The sequence below is a fragment of the Dermacentor variabilis genome, chromosome 3 (genome assembly GCF_050947875.1).
Source record: "Dermacentor variabilis isolate Ectoservices chromosome 3, ASM5094787v1, whole genome shotgun sequence".
Taxonomy (NCBI): Eukaryota; Metazoa; Arthropoda; class Arachnida; order Ixodida; family Ixodidae; genus Dermacentor; species Dermacentor variabilis.
The window spans coordinates 45,544,184-45,566,540 of record NC_134570.1 but is presented as its reverse complement, the minus strand read 5'-3'; the positions used below and the strand labels follow the sequence as shown (position 1 = coordinate 45,566,540).

Sequence of the window (22,357 nt, the reverse complement as noted above, 5' to 3'; positions counted from 1 at the left end):
ATCAAAGCAATGCTGCGAGAAATAGTCGATGCCATGCAGCTGCTGCTGTCTGGTTTAAATATGCCAGTGGCGCTAATAGTGGCAAAAATCATGAAAGCTATAGACAGTCTCCTAGCTACACTGCAGCAACTTCTACCTCAGTGCGCGAAGATGACTATGCTATGCTGTGAAGTGTACACGTACGCGTTGCACGGAAACAGTATGCTGTGCAGCCCTCATATTCCCCGTACCACCACCCTCCTTCCCCTTCACATCCTATCTGTTATTGCCCCAAACCCCTTCCCCAGCATGGAGTAGCAGGCTAGAGGCACTTCATTCAGGTTGACCTCTCCACCTTTGTGCCATTAAACTGACCGTCCTCCATGACCTGCTGGAGTGTCGGGAAGTGGAATCTCAGGAAAAAACACTGCCCTCTAGCCTACCGACAGCATATCCCTTTACACCCGGGTATGTTCCTTGGTGCTGACCCACATTTTAACAGAAAATCCGTTTTTAACTTTTTACAGGATGTTGACGCATTACAAATACTAGGCCCACACGTTTTGTAGCACGGCCTCTCGCCAGAGGCCCCTGCTGCGGAAGCAGCGCTTTGTGTAGCACTAGCCTCCAGGCCCTTTCACTTAAGGACCTCGTTGAGGCAGTAGTGCTACTGGCATATATACGTTTTTAGAATTTCACTCCTTCATGATATACCTTTTATGTTCATAGCACACCTCACAAGCCATTGTCATTATGTTAACCTGTTCACATCTTACTTCTTGTCTTATGCCTCTATACAGCCACGCTATATCGTCATAGACCGCCACTTTACCCTTTGTTGTTATTTTCATCGCCGAGTACATAACACCATTGCTTGGCACTCTTTGGTCATGACTGGCCCTTTCGCCACAAAGCCCTATACATCATCATCATCATCTGCCATTAAATATTATCTCTCTCAACAAAGGTAAATTGCAGTGGTCTCTCTTTATGCCTTGATAAATGAGTTGTCTAAAAGGCTACCGCTGTGTAACACCTGCATTTGGTAAGCTTTATTAATTTTAGCAGAACGTGTTGTTTCACCTTCCACATCACATTCACCACAATTTGTCTGTTCGGTTAACTTTAGTCACACATGCTTGATCATTTTAATAAGTAACTAAAACACTCAAATACAGAGCTCTAGCAGCTTATGCTAAGATCCGTGTTTTAGCCAGAAAATTATATCACAGGGGTTCTTTAACACCTCCCTTATGGCAGAACAACCCCTTGTCAGCCACCTCAGAAGGTTGTTGCGATATTTTCTTGAGACAACCCAATTCACATTGCCTTCAATCCTTTTCAAGATTAACTCGGAAGTGCTTACGTGAAATATTCATCCCGGATATGAGGTCAGGTGCCTGCGGAACTGTGTGAGAGTGTCGCCTCTGAAATCTGCATAGTGCAAATGATTGGTACTGGCAAAATCAAGAAGAACTGCTTCATGACGACATACTAACATTACCACAAATACATAGTCATCGAACTGTCTTGACAAACATGCTTGGGGCATATTAATTCATGTGCAAATAGTAATTTTTGAGATTGAATACGAAGGCGGTAGTGCCAGAAGTGAATCAAATTAGATTAACAATTGGTGTAAAACTATGTTCACACCTTAGCATAACGTTTCATAATGTGGTGTTCACATAACTGCGAAGGTATTGGTCGGTCTGTCCTGTGTATTCTTTCCTGCATAATAGTGGAATAAACTACTTTTTCCATGCATTACAGAAATGTGTTGCAGTGCTTCTTACCACATCCGTGGTGCTTATGCAAAACAGTATTTGCAGATTTGATCAAAGAGCAGATAACACAACTCCAACACCAACTTATTTCCCTATTGCTTTAATATTATGGCTATGTTCACATAACATCAGCAAGTTTCTGTCATTACATTGTACATTATGAAGTGTTTAAACCTCAAATGGAGCGTTAGGAACAAATAAGCAGTTTGTTTCCATTGACTGGACTCCTTGGAGAGTGCGAAGGGTCTCTGTATAGCCAGTAATGTATGGCTCTCCGAGCAATGTAGCTTGCTCTGCCATGTATGCCTATATAATATGCCAGCAGGGATAAAATTTATTGTACCCATGCTCCAATTTTATGTTTGGATGCTCGATGTTGACATCTGAAAATATTCAAATACTATGTGAAAACTATTCATTCTTCAAAATTATGACTATTTGATTTGTTATTTGAAAGTTTGAAATCGTTGCACAACCATGTTAGTCACTATTACAGTGCAGGGCCAATCGAAGTGTCCTAAGCTCTTTGTGACACATTTAAGACATCAGTATTTTCACTGGGGCTTTTTATTTGTAGGCGTTTTCTTAGAGTGTACAATAATGCAAGCAGCGCCTGAAGATCATATTTATATTATAGGTGAGGCATTTATCCTGCTCCAATTCTGCATTCTTCATTCATTCTGTGCTGGATCTGCACTACAAACTAGTTGCAGTTGAAAGCCGCTTGAAGTGTCAAACTTTGACCTCGGCAGGCTTTTGCTGGGGGCACTGAATCAGAAGACTCGGTTTTCGAGAGTTCCAAAGATCTCATCAGCTCTGTGCAGCACGCGCCAGGCTTCTCATGTACTGCCTCTGTCATCTTTGTCCTGTGACATGCTCCCTCAGGAGGTAGAGAAGCACGCCTCTGATTTTCTGGCGGCCCTTGGAACTTCTTAATCTGGGACAGCTGATTGGTCCTCTTTTATCTCTTCCTTGTCTACCAGGCAATGTTTGGCAGTTATGCTGAGGCCTTGCGTCTATCGGACGAGGCCTGTTCACAATTGAGCGAGAATCGGTCGTGGGATGTGGCTAGCTGAAGGTGCTGCTGCGTTTGTGCAGATGAAGAAGGCCCTTGTTTGTCCCTAGGAGGTCTAGCTGATGCAGGACATGTTTACAACTTCATTGTAAGTATGCATATTTATCGGCCCTTTACGACTTCACACACCAAAAGGCACAAGTGAGCCCTCCTAGCTCTCTGAGACTTTGTTTTCCGTCGTCACGAATGCAAGCTTTAAAGAATGTTCCGGTGCTCTCTCTCTCTCATTTCTTGGAGCCTTTACCCCATTTTTATTATCCGATGTTCATTAGGCACTTCTGCATTTGCTTCATCCTGTAAGCTTCACTTACTTTTGACTCGGTGAAGGCTAGGCTGGGTAGTAGATGCAGGCTGACATATCGAAAGTAGTTCTGAAAGCTAGAGAAAAACCGCTCTTAATTGAGCCTGCAGACAGTGATTTGAAGAGACTGTGAAACACAGCCATTGTATTTGTCGCCTACAGCTAACTAGACTAGCCGTCTCATTGTAGCTTGCGCAAGGGATATGCTTGGGAACCATCTTGCAGCTCTGTTTTTAGATAGCAGAGGCTGATAAAGTCTTTTGTGATAGAACTCTTGCAAAGCTGGCAGCACTGTGCTCAGTGAATGAAGCGAGAGGGGGGTTTGAAATTGAACTTCTTCAGGCGCAAATTAATTCTGTCCAATGAAAGTTTGGTTTCAGCACATTTCTTAGACCTTCACCATTATGAAAATTGCACGGTTGAATAATGAATGAAAAGTTTCCAATTCTTCAGTGAGTTCTGTCATGTTTTCCAACTGTGGGTTCCATGCGAAAACTGTACTGAAACATCAGATATGAGAAATTTAACTGTTTCATGTCTAGCATGCTGATAAGAAACCTATCCAGCCAGGTGAAAAATATGGCTGAAGTACATCATTGCGAGAGACAATGAAAGAAGTGAACTGTTACCATCATGACTAGCTGACACTGAGCACCAACACGTAGTCTTCTACCTTACAACTCATTTTAATAAAAACATTTACACATATTATTAAAACTTTCAGGTCGGGAACAATCGGAAGTGTTCCGATTTGTATGCAACAAATTTTAATTACAATTGTTTTGATCACTGCTTTTTTTTTTTGATATGCTATCTTAGTGTACACAATTGTGTACACAGCACTTGAAGGGGTTAGTTTGGTAGCTTGTGTGCAGGTTACGGTGGAGCTTACTGTGCCTTTAACTATGACTTTGCCACTATGACTTTGTTCCAATGTGTTTGGTGAATCGTAGAGACTGAGATTTCAGCTCACCAGTTCTGTGCAGAGTAGCAAAACCCTGCCGAGTCTTGTCAGTCAACAAGGCACGAGAATAGTTCGTGTGTCTCCGAGAAAGGAGGAGGGCTTTGCCTATTGCGTGGCACTAATTCTTCCATGATAAAAGCGCTCAGGTATAGAGCTTTGGGTGTGCACATGGTGATGTCTTTTACCCCTTTGGCTCTTTGTGAAATTGAACAGAATTTTATTTATTTATTTATTTACAATACTGCTACTCATTTGAGAGCATGGCAGTGTGTGTGTGTGTGTGTGTGTGTGTGTGTGTGTGTGTGTGTGTGTGTGTGTGTGTGTGTGTGTATGTATATATATATATATATATATATATATATATATATATATATATATATATATATATATATATCATATAAGTATAAAACACAAAGCAAATAATGGGAAAAAGGGCAAGCAGAAAGATAAGTGACAGTCCAGAAACAGGAATGGAGAAAACTAAACACCGAGTTCAAGAATATAAGCTATGGTATGTTTTCCACATAATAACCAACATGGTAGTCAAAAAGGAAAAGAGAAAGCCAACAAAGAAAAACAAAACGAACATTTGAACACATGTACCTAATGGATTTTACAATAGTAAGAAGCGAAATTATATACCGCTTCCAAAAAATTATACAATAATATGAACTGATATGTTTGAAGTATGAACTATAGTATTCATAGTAGTATAGTTGCACAAAATATAACTGATGATTACATGTCAATTACTAGTCAATAAAGTTGCTTCTTTCAGCTGGCATGATATGCAAGCAGATCGGTTGCAGACTTCGGATAGGCCCCTCGTTTGGCAGACATGAGCTATAGGTTCTGCTGCTTTGCTGTACATTGTAGATTATAATTTCTGCTATACTAACTAGACCAAAATCTGGGTCGTGATGTTCTAATTATTCTATTCCAATGCCTTGTCACGCTTCATCAGTGGCGAGCGGCACTGTGCCCACGTTATTATTGTGGTGCCGCACGGGCAATAAAAGTGCATAGAATCGTAGCACAGAATCATGCGCAAGAAATTGCTACATTATTTACCGTCCCTGCTGCTGCAATCGTTTGGCCACCATGGAAATTATGTGCAGTGTACATTGATTTTTCTACACTTTCACATGACTTTGTTGAGAAAACAAACTGGAATTTCTTTTTATTTGTCATAGTGGTTTATGTGTATTGCATGTTAGTCACACATTTTTTTAGAGTAGTGGTGCATTTTGCATTGATAACTATTTCATTTTGTTGTAATATTTTGTTGCATAATTAAGTCTCGACAGATATGCTATGTGTTGCTGGTTCTAGATTGCATTTGGTTAGCGATACTTGTCATGAATTTCATTTATATTTCAAAGAGTTCCTTTTATTTGTAACATTCCGAAAAGGATACATTGGTAGAAATTTATAAGGTAAATTTAGCTAATCATTACCTTGCAGCAAGCTTGAGAAACCAGAACGTTGTGTGAAACTGAAGGAATAAAGTTCAGACAGACCTATGTGCTGCCAATAATTACTGTGCTGGATGGAGAATGCTTTACCTTCATGCGCCGGGGATTTCGCTCCAGTGTGTTCAGTGTGAAACTGTGAGTTAGGCAGGATATATAAAGGGAAAGGGAAAGCTTATACTAACTAGTTCAACAAGGCTGTAATGTCTGGTTGTCACAATCGCAATCCGTCATAGATACACTAGCCCTGGTGGTGCCCCCGCCGCGGTTCTCTGGAGCCCTGGCCGTGGGAAGGTGCGCTGCTAGCAGCAGCAGCGTCGGCCCAAAGCATCGGCATCAGCGCAGCACCAACGCGGAGCCCACTGGCAGGCAGGGAGGGCGGCGGTGGGAGAGGCTTGTAGCAGCAGCGGTGCCGTGCAGCTGACTAGAGCAGCATGGTGAAGACTTTCCAGGCATACTTGCCGACCTGCCACCGCACCTACAGCTGCATTCACTGCAGGGCTCACTTGGCCAACCACGACGAGCTCATCTCCAAGGTACTCGCCTCTGTCCGCTCAGCTTTTACTGTTACTGCTTTTATTTTCACTCCATGCACTACTGCAGTTTCTAAGCGAGTTTTTTTTTTTTTTGAGTGGTGGTTTGTCTGACTAGTACGCAGCACTGCATGAAGGAGTACCGGAAAATATTTTCGAAGCTTTGAAAACTAGCACACACTTCTTGCATGAAAAGAGATGAAACTTGGCAACTAGCAGTTCGGGGAACATGTATTGATATAAATTAATATAAATATGATGTAAGTTGTTAAATACAGTTAGTCTCGAAATGCCAGACCTGGGATCACTGACATTGTCACAGTGTCATAACACAAAGCAAGCTATGCCAACATCAGATAGCAACTGCACTGGGTGTGATGACATTGTGCATAGAAATATTGACAGTAGCACTGCACACATCATTTCTGGCTGCATTTGTGTGGGGCAGCCGGAGCAATAACAGGAATGGGGTGAGCCAATGTATCGTGATGTCATGATGCATGCACCTCTTGCCTGCTGAAACCAAAGCTGGTTTTTAGTAACATGCGACACTCTTGACACTTCAACATTCTGACACTTTATAGTACTTTTTCCCTGGGTTTAGAGGAAAAAAAAGAAGTTGAAAGTATCATGTCGGCACTCGTTGAAGAAAAATGGGGAATGTTACCATTTAAGGTTTTGAAAAAAAGCGAGAGGGAAAGAAGGAAAGGCAAGGAAGTTAGACTTTGTCCAGTTTGCTACCCTGCATGCAAGAAAGCGGAGTAAAAGAGAAAGAGAAGACATTGGTCTGGATCAATCGCACGCACTCTGCAAGGCGCAGAATATCTACAGTCAGGTACTCGGGTCTGTCGCCTTCACGTACTGTAGAATAGCTTGTGTGGCTCTCGGGGTGGATGAGCTCTGAAGCCAAGCTCACAGGGTCTTCTGTAAAAAAGCCGATCGTCCAAATGTCTCAAGGTACACTGCAGTCTGGTGTTGTTATTCAAAGCGGGAAGAGTGACGGAGGAGATGAGCTATAAACATCTGACTCACCTATGTGTTCTAAATGCAGATGCTTAATAGCAAACTTTCTGCAGGCTATATGTTCCACCACGCTGCCCCTTCTCGTAAATCGTGGAAAGTTTCCTATTTAATATCTAATTGGTAGTTTCTATAATTGCATGTTGTGAAGTTTTTTGTCACGTCCTTCTCTTAAGTGGTACCTCTTGCGATTGATCATTACCACCTAGCCCAGTTTGTCATTTAAATAATTGTAGGAGATAGGCTATCTTATTGTTTAAGGGGAAATGGAGTTTGGAAGGAACTCATGTTATTCTCGGAACGGATGACCGATAGTCTTTAAACAGAATGGATGCCCTCGGGAATGGAAACACAGTTTGAGAATGACAGAAAATTGCATGGGTGATGAAATCTGTAAACCTGCAGGCTTTAGCTTGGTGCAGCTTTATTTATTTGCATGAGCTGGAGTGGATTATATTAAGCAAGGCAACTATAAAATGAAATATATAGCTGGGGAGGGGCCTTAATCCTGCAGTAGGCATGAAATAGGCAGATCATGATAGCTAGCTTACGCATCATTTTCTGTCAGCCACATTACGTCATATGGAGTCAGTGTCTCTCAGAAAAAAGTAAAAGTCGCAGTTTTTCCTAAAAGGCGAAGCACCGATCGCGAGAGCAAATTAGTAGACAGCTATACAAAGTAAGGATAGCAGTTTTATCGGCCGTATAAGCTTGGAAACATTCGCCTGGTAACACCAACTGGTGTAAGCATGCACAAGCAAACATGAACACATCACATTCGATGAGCGCGGACACTCGCTGCCAATACGCTGGTGTGAGCAAGTACGGCAGCAGCAGCGAGCAGAGAGTGGCCTTCATGCCGTCCATCGCTTCAGCGCAAAAGTAGCGTGAACACAACCCGCACAAAGGTATGAGCCACCTGCAGATCCCTTTCAAGATACGGCGCGGTGTGCGCGGCCGTGCAAAGTGCGCACTTGTTGGCGGAGTCGAAGCTGCCTTCCCTCCCTCCCACACTGCCTCCCCAAATTGCTCCCTTTCACGCGTGTGCGATATAGAGCTGCGATTGCCAGTTCCCCTTGCGCCCGGTTGCAAAATACGTAGTTTCTGCCAGAGCACAATGCCCCCCCCCCCCCCCCCCCTTGACATCGTGCTTCCTTTCCGCTTCCAGCCCTCACATATGCAAGATTGAGCTCCGAACACAGTCTCAACCTTGCACGCTTTCACTGGTACGTACAGCATACAGCACGCGGCGGCAATTTAATCACCCTTGGACTTTATACGGAACCTCACGACGGCGACTGCAGAAATGCACCTGGAGTGTCTGTATAATTGCTCTCGCAATAATAAGTATCTTTCTGCTCAACGTTTGCTAAATGCAACCACTACTGAGGATCTTGCGCAATCACTTTGAATGCAAGTTGTCTCGCTTATGTTTCATGCACCCGTGTAACATCATGTGGAGCCTGCGTCTGCCCCAATAAGTCCACAATGTTCAGCACAACCATGTAAACATTAGTCTAGGAACTGGAGCCAGTATACGGTCTCCCCTGCTCATAATTTCAATTGCTCCGTACCTCAGATACTTGGGACCCTTGAATGAGCCACTTGATGTAAAAAGGCACCTCCTCTTCTGTTCAGTTTAAGAAGGTTGTCTTTGACTAGTTGAAGAAGGGAGTAGGTTGAAGAAGGGAACAGCTCCCGACAGAGGTGCATTTCAACATGTACCATACTACACTGTGCTCTCTGCAGCACTGTACTAGCACACAGCAGCTGCATTTTAACAGGGGGGGCAGTAGTCATTTCTCTCGCTGAAAGTAGCGCTGGAAACTATTCTTAACAGTTAATTGTAAGTCATATGCCAATTCTGCTGGATAAACAGAAGATAGCCAGTTCATCTGTTATATAAGAACACTTGTTTTAAGCTCTCACACGTGTAAGAAAAGGGAGTTTCATACATTGTTGCAACTGTTATGTAAATCTGCCAGTGAGATTAACCAAAAGTGCACTTGAGAAGGCGTTTAGTTCAGACATTTTGGCAGGCCCACTCACAAAAGGGCCAAAAGAAAAAGCCTGCATCTGCTGTGGCAGTGGCCTATAATTAAAACTAAAACAGGTTTCATAATGGGTCACTGGTTTTCGAGGCGACTGGCTTCCTGCTCTCCTAATCGCAGCTGCACGCACGGAGCTCTTCTGCATGCTCTTTAACAGTGCAGGAAGTTGGAGATTAGAGATTGCGGTGTGATACCTGGGAGGAAAAAACAGTGTGGGATAATGGTGGATGGTTGTTTTATTATTTCACATTGTTTTATTTCTTCTTTCCTTTTGTTTGCCCAGTCATTACGATCTGCGAGCCAATTAGGGCGGAGAATAGGGGTCCGTAATTAATCACGCCAGAACTCTTCCTGGTCGCATTTTGTGTGCCGTTACATAATGACGGGGGACTGGGTGCCTCATTAAAGTTGAAGGGTTACAGAAGTCATGTTTTTATTCATTTTATTCCTGCCAGAACATTAATATTCACCAAGGAAGAAGAGCAGCTGCCTTATTTAATGTAGTCGATAGTATCTTATCAGTGCTTGAGAGCTCTTTTGCTTTAGTTTTGTGCTCAGGCTTTAAATACATGTTCTTGTGCTAGTCACACTACCTGAAGCTAGTACTTCTAAGGTACTGCAGGGAACTTGCATAACGAGATGTAGAGATGAAAAAGAAAAAAAAATTTCTTCACAGCTGTATGCCGATCTGACATCTGATGTATGAAAGACAGGGAAGAACTGAGTTTTTATTCCTTTATGAATCATGAGGCATTTGTTTGCTTGCTGTTCCTAGTGACCGCTTTTATGCTGGCTTCATTCACTGCCGCTGTCTGCTTTCACTGCTGCAGCTGTAAAGGCTCCTAGCTGACCTACAACTTGGAGCAAGTACAACATGACGTGAGAAACAAAAATTATGCATTACTGCTTAAAAGTTCTTGTATATTCGAGTGAAATATAAGCAAGGTAACTTTTATTTTATAATCATTGATCATTGTGTTTCAAAGCAAAATCGGGACTCCGGCACGTGATGCATTGCATTTACATTTGATATCAACCACACCAGTCTTCACTGCTGCATTAAAACTGCTGCAAAACTCCCCCTAACGGCTTCCCTGTAAAATAAGGGTCCTTCCCGTTACTAGCTTTTCCAGAAATTTGTGGTTTACGTTCCCAGTAAAGTAGGATGAGAATATGATAGTCGTGTAACTCTCCTGACAGCTTAATGTGAGCCAACAGGCAGAGTGGAATTATTTTATTGTATTAGTTTTACTAGTATACTCATTCCCTCACAAAGGCATTTTTGGGTCTCTACTTGTATGCAGTAGAGTTATAATGCTTGAAATATTTGAAGTGTTGGAATCTGTGTTACGTTTTATGTCATTCACTTTTGGAGCTTAGCTTGAGTCATGGCACACACATTTTCGTTGCTTGCTTTGTTGCACTCCTACATTGACATAGCTTTGGAAGCCGCAAGCCAAAGAAAAGAGAAAGTTAGCATCCAATTGTAAGCACACAAAAATGGGTTTTTCGGAAAGCAATCTTCATAATTGAAGAAAAATTTATCCTGGTCTAGTGATAAAAGCTCAACTACAGTCTTTGCTGACTAGTTTCAAGTTGAACATCAACTGGAAGTTTGCGCTAGTCTATGCCTCTCTCTTCTCCTCCCTATGTGTATGTATTGCATTGTATTTTTCTCTAAGCTTAATGAACCAAACTAACCCAACGAGAAGGTTTATTTCGCTCTACCGAGCTCTTTTTGTGACGAATGTGTGAGGGTTTCATTTTGTAACCTCGTGCTCCTCACAAGTAGATGAAGATATTTTCTTTCAGGAACCCGACTTCCTCTATCAGTTGATCATTAAAAACACTATAAACATGCCAGATTTACAATACATTTCTTGAACATGCAGACCCTAGGCTGTGATGTGTGCAAAGTGCTACGTACGGGTGAATGTCTGATTTTCCCTTTATCGATTCAGATTATGTTCTTATATGAAGTCGCACTGTGATGTTGCTAAGTGCAAGGTACATTATTTAACACTGCTTTAAAACAGATGTGGAATTTTTTTTCCCCCTCAATTCTTTTTGTACTCTATTATTTGAAGGAAAATACTACTGTGCACCAGTTGGTCGAGCATACTTAATTTAGTCCTGTGCTCGCGTACTTGCTCTGGTCTGGTCTTTTCGTTGTTTTTGCTCACTAATTTAAGTACGGTATTGTTGTTGGAATGCGTACACATGTTGTACTGTCTTTTTCAAGGCTACTTATTGGCTTGTGTTATCCTTCGCATAGCGTGTTCTTGGGCCATGATCCTGAATTAAGGTCAAGTGTGAGAGGCTGTGAGCTTGAGCTTCAATTAAGGCCAAGTGCCACTTTAGGATGGTCACAGTGGAGGAGGCCCATGTCTCACAGATGGGAGGGGAGGGTTGGATGAGTTGTGCAACATTTAGCAAGGCATGCCAACTCATGGAAATGAATTCAGTCGCCAGAATTAAATTGGAGACGCATGATTTCACGGGTCGTGCAGTGCATGGAACGGATAAATGATGGTTTGTTGAAGTAACAGAATGGTCAAGTGCGAAGGGAATCGCAGTTGAGAGTTAGTAGTAGATTAGGGTTGTGAGACCAGGCAATTAGCCGGTAATTACCAGGCGTAAGGTGGGCTCATCGGGTGGAGTACTGAGGTAATTAGAAATTTCTGAGAAGTCCTGCAATGGGCTTAAAGTATGACGATGATGATTTCACATTGTTTGGGCTTTCAGTAATGTTATTTGTTGGATGGAGTTGTGAGCTACTTGCAGACAAAAGGGGTTGGGGAAGGTGGAGTAGACATAGAACAACTGGAAATTGGAGATCTCAGGGAGAGGCCTTTGTTGTGCAGTGAACTTAATATTTAAATGACGTCACTGATGATTTCATAGAGTTTCAGTAAGGTTAGCCAAGAGACATATAATGTGTGGTTGGAACTGATATATGTGCCTGGGACAACAGGGTTACCTTTGTGTGCATTTGTGCGTATGTCAAGCTTCGTTGTTTTGTTATTCTGGCTTACCAGATTAGTTAGTAGGTGATCAGGTGAACACAATGTCATGGCATCACTGTGCGCATAATGTATTTTTTTTTCTTTTACAATCAACCTCTCCTGTGTCCTTTTCTTTTCAGTAAGTGTATGCTAATTGTGACGTTTAAGTACTGCACGAAATTAGCATCTGCATCTTGATGTGTTCAAAGAACTCGTAAACCTTAAAGGGACACTAAAGGCAGCTACTAAGTGGACACGAACTGTTTAAATACCATTCAAAAAACCTCACAGTACTTGTTTCGGGACATGAAAAGACTTCGTTTACGAGAAAATTGCATCTGAAGGGCTTGAATACCTTTTTCGGAATTCAAATCTCCCGCCACCCAACCGGGGAGTGGTGGCGTTGCATGCGCCATCACCACCCTTTGCTGCTGTTGGTGAGTAAAACGACGCCCGACAGACGGCGGTACCGAGCCAAGATAGAGCTATGGTTGCAAATCGGCGGGTTTGCCGCTGCAGCTGCTTTTTGTTCAAGTGGTGTAGACCATTTGGACATCCGGCGAAATGACATGGAAGTTCTCTGCTAGTTGCAATTTATGCGACTTTTGATAGCCAGCAAAATCAGCACTGCACTACGGGATAACTAAACTACAGAAACGCGAAAGCGTGGGTGGCGCAGAGTCGAGTGAGAACAACTTTTTGACCACCCTCATCATTGTCAAGGGTAATTTCAATGAGTTCTTATTTTCTAAAAATGAAATCGAACTGGACAAGTAGCATTTCATTTCGTTTTATAATACAATACAAGGACTTGTCTCATTTTTATGAGAACAAGAGACCCGTAGGCGACTTGGAAACGTCATAAACTCTGTTTTTTTTTTTAACTTTGCCGAGTGTTTGTTTGCTGTGAAGAAGAAAATACAAGGATGTCTTTTTTTTTTTTTTTGCAATGAATGGTTGAGTACTAATGACAGAAATTAACTGAGGAGTGCTTTCGTCATTGGGCAAGTACTTGAATGTCCCGGGGCAGTCTGTAATCATGTTCTGCGTTTACCTCAATTTCCAGATTATTAAGGCTCTGTTTCCGATAATATGGGTGCCTTAGAGATTCTCGAGCACTAATCTATCGCTTCAGCTTGACTTAGTATTTGCCTTTAGTGTCCTTTTTAAAGAATAAGCAGGACTTGTTGTAGTAAGCAAGTTGCTTGCTGTGTTAATGAATGATGCTTTAGTGCTTAGAGATGAAATATTGGCTGACGTTGATGTATGTCGGTGTAAAATGATAGCGTGTATCACTTGCAAGATTGATTTCTGTTAAAAAAGAACCCTACTTGTCGTGTTAGATAAGATGGAGTAATATAGGTAGGCTTATCTAGCTTAATTACTACAAAAAGGAGAAATTGAAGGTTTTTGTGAGCAGTGCCATTCTTGGGAAATGCATGAATTGAATATGGTGTGACAGAAACAAGATTTGCAGTTACAGAGCATTAGCTTTAGATTTATGATGCATTCTTATGTGGCCAGCCTCTGTTGAATGTTCACTCCTGGCCTACCGTAGATTGATTTGCAGTTGCAGAGAATGAAAATTGAGTATGGCTTTACTTAAAATGTGACATTAGCAGTATGTGCAGTTAGACAGCTTGATTCTGGTCTGCTGTTACTTATTTTAGAACAAGAATTCCAGTTGGCTGTCTGTAGGTTAACAGTTATCTGGTATGACAGCAATCTATCATCTGTGTTGTTTATATTCCAAAAGGGGAGCTTTCCCCTTAAGTGTTTGCTGTTGCAGTTCAGGAGATTCTTTCCTTTACTGTGATAACAGTTATAGAGAGCTGCATAAAAGGGGTCGCTGCTGGGCTGATGTTTCAATGTCACCCAGGTAACAATGATTGTCATGTCATCAGGCCAATGATAAATGAAATATTCATACAGTTGGAAGAAGAGGTGCACCTTGGCTATTATCAATCAAGCATGGAGCCATCTTTTACGATAATTGATACTTCAGCCAACTTTGATGCAAGGACACCAACAATCCGCAATTGCTAAGAGCAGTATCCCTTCAGTAGGTAGTTGATTACAGCATGTGGTAGCATACAAGGCAATGAGCCAGCACTCAGGCGAATGAAGTGAAACCAGCAGCAAGGATAGGAAAGATGAGAAAGCAGAAGCTGTTTTTAGTGGCACAGGAAGTAGAGCCAGTGTTAGATCACTGCTGAGCCATGTTGGTCCTACATTGGGCAGTGTTGGTCCAGCATTGCCATTAATTACAGTGCTACTTGGGGTGCACCTTCAAAGCAGATTGGTCACATGCTAACAAAGGTTTTGTGCTCCTGGCACAGCTTGAAAAAGTGTGGACAGCGTGTAATCATGTGCTAGCAGTTACTCATAACTGCTTCAAGCTTTTGTGGCTGACTTGACTGACTTAATTGGCACTACAGTATAGCTAGAAGCAAAGAGCTGCTCACCTGTACCAGTGCTGTGAGACATGGAAGAATTCCGACAGTACCGTTGACCTTCAGCACTTAGACTGCAGTTTGTGAGAAGGCTCGCTTGTTTGCTGATGTTGGGTAAGAGACGGGTGCGGGGCTGTGTTTTGTTGCTCTAATTTGTTTTTGTTTCATTTGTTTCCCTCTGCAGTCATTCCAAGGAAGCCAAGGAAGGGCTTACCTCTTTAACTCAGTGTGAGTTTTACTTGTTCATTGTTCCTGGAAATAGGTCATTCTGTTTGGATGCACTCCCGCTCGATTTGTACCAGCTAATCCTCATTGGGAGTGGGCCGCTATTGGGACTCCTCACAGTTCGATGACTGCCTGCCTGGGTTAGCTAAATCTGCAAGCTTCTCATATAAGACCTAACACGGTAGTGCAACTTAAGTAGTGCAACAGAAGTGCAACAGAAAGAAAACTGTAAAGGAACGTGGCAGTGAAATTTTCTTGGTAGTAGTTCTTATGGTAATCTTTTAAAACAATGCTGTGCGGCTTCAAACTGATCTCAGTCAGCACAAGTGTATAATTATTATTATTATTATTATTATTATTATTATTATTATTATTATTATTATTATTATTATTATTATTATTTTGTTTTAAGTAATGCACCTGCATTTCTTGAACTTGGCTTGAGTTCTGTTGTCATGTTTTACACAGTGTCCATAACATGTTGAATCTTTAAACACACAAGCTGTGTTTATTGAAGTGAGCATGTGCCGTATTTACTCGCATAATGATCGCACTTTTATGTAAAAAAAATATGCAAATTCAGGAGTGCGATCATTATGCAGGTTAAATTTCATGCGAAAAGAAAACATTTCTTTTTTTCATCCTGCATTTGCTGCGGGATGACAACAGGCCAACAAATAGGGGGCTGCCACTGTAACAGTGCAGGACACCAAAACAAAAATGGCGGCCAGCGGAGCAAGCCGAACGCGATTTTTTTTTCTTCTCGTGAGTACGTTACACGCATTGAGACAGTTTCTTCTGGATTGGTAATGAATAATATCGGCAAGTTTGCGGCAATAATGTAGCCATGAACTTGAGGGGACAGAAACAGAGATGGGCGCGCTTCGCTGCCAGTGACAAAAACCCATGCCAGGCAAGCTGCAGAAACTGCTGCATTTGTCTTCACTACTATCTTAATATGGCACGCTTCCGCTGTGGGTGGATGAATATGTTAGCTGTGTTACAAGCGTCGGCGTATGGATAGGGTACACTTCTAACATATTAATGTAAATGTGGCTACTATCGTTGCCGCTCGTGATTTGTTGCTTGCCCACGAGTACAGACGAGAAAAATCGAAAAGCGCCTTTTTTGTTGTTGTTGACCACAACCGTTGTAAAGCCTACAAATAATAAGGCCAAGGCAAGTTTGGTTGTAGCTTTTTTTTCTTGGAAGTATGGAAAGTGATGAAAGGAATGGAATGGGGCATCTGCTTAAGAATGTACGGTGCGTGCAGGCTGCTTGGTATGTCTTGGAAGAGTCATTCGGGTAGCATTCGACAGCATTCGACAGATGGTAAGCACGATCATCATTAGCTAGACTTGGCACACGACAAATCGCTGCGACAAGTTCGGGGTGCGATCATTACACGGGAAAGGGAAAAAATTTAATTTTGACGACAAAATTCAGGGGTGCGATCATTACACAAGTGCAATCATTATGCAAGTAAATACGGTATACCATTACATTTTGCTCAGTTTACTGATGGAAGCAACTTAAATCTACAGTTATGCTTTAATCTGCTGTCTCTAACGTTGGTCTTGCAATAAGAGGATCCTACGGTCATGCTCTGGTTTCCATTTTCAGGCCATGCACTGTTTCCACACTGACAAGCCTGTGGTTGAGAGAGTTAAAAAGAAACACTTGCTGTTGCTGCATGCAGCAGTATAGTTTAATGCACACTACAGTGCGCTCTTAAAGGGAATGCCTAGTTCCCTTTAATAGCTGCGTGATAGTGCCACTTTGGCAGATGTTTGTGCATTAAAAAGAACCTGCATGTCTTTGCACCAAAATCTAGCAGTAAAATTGCTAGCCAAATGCCACTGGAGTGTCCCCTTTAAGAACGGCTAGTGCCGTACATGTTTCAGTGTACTGCTGCCTCTGCAGTAATGTGCCTAATCCCAATGCAGGGTGAATGTCGGGTGCGGGCCGGCAGAGGAGCGCTACTTACTCACAGGTCTCCATGCGGTGGCCGACATCTACTGCGAGTGCTGCAAAACCACGCTTGGTTGGAAATATGTGAGTTACTAGCTAGCACTGGTGATGTCGCATTTTATTTACGCCGTGGCCGCGTTGCGATTCCATTTTGCTCCCTCATTCCATTGTATTAGATTGATTGATTTGTGTGGTTTAACATCCCAAAGCAACACTTGGACTATGAGGGACTGGATTTTTAACTGCATGTTTTTTTTTTTTTAACCCTTTCTATACTGTAGGATATAAAGTCTGCCAAATGTCCCAGATGTTTCCAGAAACATGGCTTCATGACAACTGTACTCGTCATTGACTATATTGGTACAAATACCGGTGACGACTGTACTCGTCAGCGGTACAGAAAGCGTTAATGCACGCCTAAATCTAATTACTCAAGAGTTTTTGTATTTCGCCCCCGTCAAAATGTGTTCTCCACAGCCATGAATTGAACCTGTGACTTCATGCTCGGCAGCAGATCGCCGTAGCGACTGCGCCGCGATTGGTCATTGGATACAGGAAATGGGTACCTAAACTAACATGTAACCACCTCCTTTGTGTCATTGGTTCATACTCAATAGCACTGCCTCGCCACACTGTGCGTTGGATGATAAGATAGCAGAATGTGATAAAATGGATCACTATGATATATTGCTTCTGGTTTGCTTTTATGTTGGCTGTTTTCGTTATAAGCTAAAGAATGCCTTCATTCCTTTTTGTTGATGAAAAGGGCCTCCGTATTCTTTATTTTTGTCCTGTTATTGTGACTTGCTGCTGAAAAGATTCAAAGTTCTCTAGGGTTGCTTCCTACCCTCTCACATCTCATGTTCAAACCCAATGTTTGAGGTTAGGGCTGTTCATTGGTGTAATCTAGTAATCACTCAAATTGCTTGTTGATTTTGTCCAGGAGCTACTGGTGTGCTAGTTGGTAGCACGTTATCTATTCATTGGAACTTAGTTTCAGTTCAGCGCTTGTGTGTGTTTTTATGTTTGTATTTGTCTGATCAAGTCTTGTCAATATATACTGTTTTAGCTACATTTATGAGACCAGGAGACACTGTTTCTATAACTGTTTATCATTGCAACTGAATGGCCTTGAACTACCATGCAAGAGTACATGTAGGGTCGTGACTTGTTGTTATAGTCTTCATTTAAATGTGATATGCATGAACTACAAACAGGGCTATCAAGGATTGGACTCTTTCTATGCATTTATGCTTCATTAACAAGAAGCTTGCTGTCTGTATGATGGACAAGCCAGAAATAAACAAATTTAAGTGCACCTCCAGAGGCTTCAGTATATTTTTGTCTTTATGTAGATAGCATCTGTATATATTGAACATTGAGTAATCTGAGCGAACATTGACTTGTATTTTGAGTGCGAAGCAGTTTTGAGCATGGGGTGAAACTGCTTTGTGCTTTTTAAAGCATTAAGATATGTGGTCAGTGCGCATTCTTATTTGCCACTATGAACAGCATATATGGCTTCCACATGTGGATTAACTTGGTGATAAATTGGTATCGGAAAGCACAAAAAAGTGCTAGATATGCTTTGGGACTTGTGACACAACCACAGTGATAGCAGACGTGGTATTCGATCCCCATGCATTACTCTAAGCAAAGGCAAGAAGCATAATTCTAGCACAAGGCTTTGAACTGCGAGTTCTAATCTAACTGTGAGGTTGAAGTAACTTGTCATCAGGAGGCGCTGTAGACACCTTGTCACGCAGAAGACATCGATAGCATGGTGCACAATCAATGAGCCTTTAACCACCTAATCGGTGAACTTGGGAACCAATGCTCTAATGTCCATCACAGTAATGGGGCAGGAGTATCTTCTGGCCATCCTTCTAATTCTACATTTTTTTCGCAGTGCAAGACCATGCAGAATATCTTATTGAACGAACGCTCTCCACTTGTCATCAGTGTTGCAGTCATGCCTTTAATTCTCCAGGCTGCCTCCTGTTCTTCATTGTTACTATGTTGCTATTTTCGTAAACACTTGGAGTGCTATGTCTTACACTCAGTAATTTTTTGCCCTTTAGAAATTTGTGTGCTGCTTTCTTTTTGGGAGGAAGGGGGAGGGGCACATTGCCAAGGTCACAAGGTAGGCACTTCCCTATAGGCAGATTGTTCTGCAGATTACAAAACACTCATTTTCTTGGACTTGATGCAGTTCAAAGAACACCAAAGGTCAGAAGTCCTCTGCTGTGCAGCATCTTATCATGGCATAGCTATTGCTTTAGGGCAAAAAATATGATCAATCTTATTTTGTCTCGCATGTCACCATCGGCTGCTGAAGGCAGAGTCGCATGTGCTTAGCATGACAAAGCATAAGTGTGCTTAGATGCTGCAGTATGACTACTCCCTCATTTTGATGCATTTGTGGGAGTATTCACATTTGCGCGCAGAAGCTTGGCCAAGCAGTGGATCAGCTTTGCAACATCTGTTGCAAAGCTGATCCAAAGCTGTGCAGCCACCTAGAAGCTCACAATTTCTTTTTTTTTTCTAATCAGCACGGTTTTAGGAAGGGATTTTCCTGTGACACGCAATTATTTGAAATAACGACTGACTTGCACTTTAACATGGGCTGCAACCTTCAAACTGACTGTGTCTTTCTTGTGGGGATGCGCGACTCTCACGCGTCCCCTGATATGTTGCTTTCCCGCATGGCGCGTCTCCTGTAATCCGGCTTCGCCGCGTGGCCTGGCGCGCGCAGTGGTCGGAGTGGTTGAGGCGCAGTACCAGAGAGGGCGCAAGTGTTGCGCTGCTAACGCCGCCGACAGGCGGGGTTACTTGGGCGCCAAAAGAGACGGCGCTCTCTCTTTGGTTTGAGATCGTCAAGCGGCGCAGACGTCCCGCGCGGGTGCCGATCCATGCTTCTGCGAGACCGCCTCGCGTGGCCTGCCTTCGAACGCACCACTGTTCGCGTGACCGTACGCGCAAACGACCATGCGTTGGGACACAGCATGGGGCGAACATATTCGCTCGCTATCTGGTCGTGGTGAGTCTGACTTCCTAGATTTGTCACGCGCCCATCGGCATGTTTTGGGGATAGCAACTCGGCTAGCAGGCATTGATCTATGAAAGGTGCAATAAATGCCCTTGTGATTGTTTGCGCTACTGTGTTGTCGTTCCTTTGTCCCAAGAGTACGGAGGAGAACCCCACATCTGACTTCCCAACTTGGACCTCTTGGGGCATCGGACGATAGATTTAACTGTTTTGCTTCGTTCGAGACCTTTGTTTGAACTGAAGCGTATGGCTAGCGCGGATTTTGATCGCTAGCGTTGGCGGCGTGCTTTCTTGAGCGAGGCGATGGTGGCTGAACTGTGTTTGAACATGTCAACATGCTAAGCCTTTTCGCAAGTGTTTTTTTAATGACATTCGTCTGTGCGAGAGCCACGTGGTCTGCATCCTGGGAGAGCGAGGCTTAGCGCCCGCGGAGCATTCGCAAGCCTGCAGCGAGTGAGTACGGAAGCCTCGTGGGTGGTCCGAATTTCTTATGTAAATAGCTTCTTCTATCTCTTTGATGAACTCGCGGCTCTGGGAGCCGGGTGGCCGTGGGCCACGGGTGCCGCTACGGGCTGACTGGTATTGTGGCCTGGCACCGGGCGCTCCGACAGCGTCTAGGACGGTGGGCGCCGTCAACTCGGATGCTGTGTGCACCGAGCGGGGCAGGACCACCTAACAGAGCTGACGTCTCCTCGCGGCTGCCTGTTGTGCGCTCATTTTGGGTGTTGTTTTTTGGATGCCGGTTGTTGTCAGGGTAGCGACGCTTTAGGCCTAAGGCTTTACGAAGCTGCCTGTCGCACGTGGAGGGACACAACCTGGTGGACCGTCGTGTTGAGGTGTTGCACTTTGCTTCCCTCATTCTAGTTAGCCTCGCACGAATTGAAATTACTCGTTCGACTCAAGGAAGTGAGCTTCGTTCACATGAACTTAGCAACCGAGTAGCTGCCCGATCTTTTGGTAGCTGAGTTGAACATCGTACCACGTGGGCGATGCGCATGCAGAATTCCTCTCCCTTGCACTACTTTAGTGTTTTCCGAGTGTGTTGAGTGTACGCAGCGTGATTGGAGTCACCCCTGGCTTGCTGTCACCTGCACACTGTCTGCACTGCTGCCCCGGACTACGATCGAGCCACCCTGGGCGATGGTGATGCTGTGGCCACTTCGGCGCAGCGACTTCGGCGGCCTCCTGTATTCAGCTCACAACCCTCGGCGGCGGACAAAAGAGCCGGCGGTCACCGACAGCTATGGCGGCACTTGCCAGCAGGGCGCGTCGGCGCGAGCGACGCTTGCTCGTACCGACTACTGAGTTGTCGTTTCCGGAGTCATGGCCTGGAATCGTGCCGTCGAGTCTGCAAAGCTGCTACTGTGACCGGCGGACGCCAGCGGTGTACCCAGGGACAATGTTGGCTCGCATGTTATGGACAGCGTGTGGACATTTCCTCGGCGCGGCCAATGTTGCATGTACTACCTTGTTCGCGAAGCACGCGTTGATGTTAGAGCGTGTGACATGTTTCGCCGGAATATGTAGTGATTTAAGGTTGGGGGGATGTGGGGATGCGCGACTCTCATGCGTCCCCTGATATGTTGTTTTCCCGCACGGCATGTCTCCTGTAATCCGGCTTCGCCGCGTGGCCTGGCACGCGCGGCGGTCGGAGTGGTGTAGGCGCAGTACGAGAGAGGGCGCGAGTGTTGCGCTGTCGGCGGGGTTACTTGGGCGCCGAAAGAGAAGGCGCTCTCTCTTTGGTTCGGGGCAGCAAGCAGTGCGGACGTGCCGTGCCGCGCGTGCGCCGATCCATGCTTCTGCGAGACCGTCTCGCGTGGTTGCTTTCGAACGCACCACCATTGGCGTGACCGTACACGCGAACAACCAAGCGTTGAGATCCCAGCATAGGGCGAACATATTCGCTCGCTATCCGGTCGCAGTGAGTCGGACTTCTGGATTTGTAGCGCGCCCATTGGCATGTTTTGTGGATAGCAACTCAGCTATCAGGCATTGATCTATGAAAGGTGCAATAAATGCCCTTGTGATTGTTTGAACTACTGTGTGTTGTTCCTTTGTCCCAAGAGCATGGGTGTGAGAACCCCACATTCTTGACTTTTCTAAAGCTTTTGACCGCATACCCCACTGTCTCCTTATTTCTAAATTATCTGCCCTACGAATTGACTCTTTAACATTATCCTGGATTCGTAATTTTCTTTCTTTTCGAGAACAGTTTACTGTTGTTAACAATTTCTCTTCCCCGCCTTCTTCTGTTAGCTCTGGTGTGCCACAAGGCAGCGTCCTCGGCCCCTTACTCTTCTTATCTACATTAACGACTTTCCCACCCAGATTGCATGCTCCTTTTTGCCGATGACTGCATAATCTATCGTCCTATTCACATGACTGACGATCACTTGGCACTCCAAGCAGATCTTAACCTTATTGTAACTCGTGTAACAAATGGCTCATGACACTAAACTTTACAAAGCGCGA

At 43.8% G+C, this 22,357-nt stretch overlaps 1 protein-coding gene across 1 annotated transcript in view; it reads left to right on the top strand.

The window, feature by feature from the left end:
* Ypel (Yippee-like) overlaps positions 1–22,357 on the top strand; it is a 40,108-nt gene that overhangs the window by 7,291 nt on the left and 10,460 nt on the right. The window contains exons 2-4 of the mRNA XM_075684920.1: positions 5,815–6,114; positions 14,825–14,868; positions 16,812–16,920. Of these exons, the coding sequence (XP_075541035.1) occupies positions 6,013–6,114; positions 14,825–14,868; positions 16,812–16,920 (255 nt within the window). The 5' untranslated portion in view covers positions 5,815–6,012. The remainder of the gene's footprint in view (positions 1–5,814; positions 6,115–14,824; positions 14,869–16,811; positions 16,921–22,357) is intronic.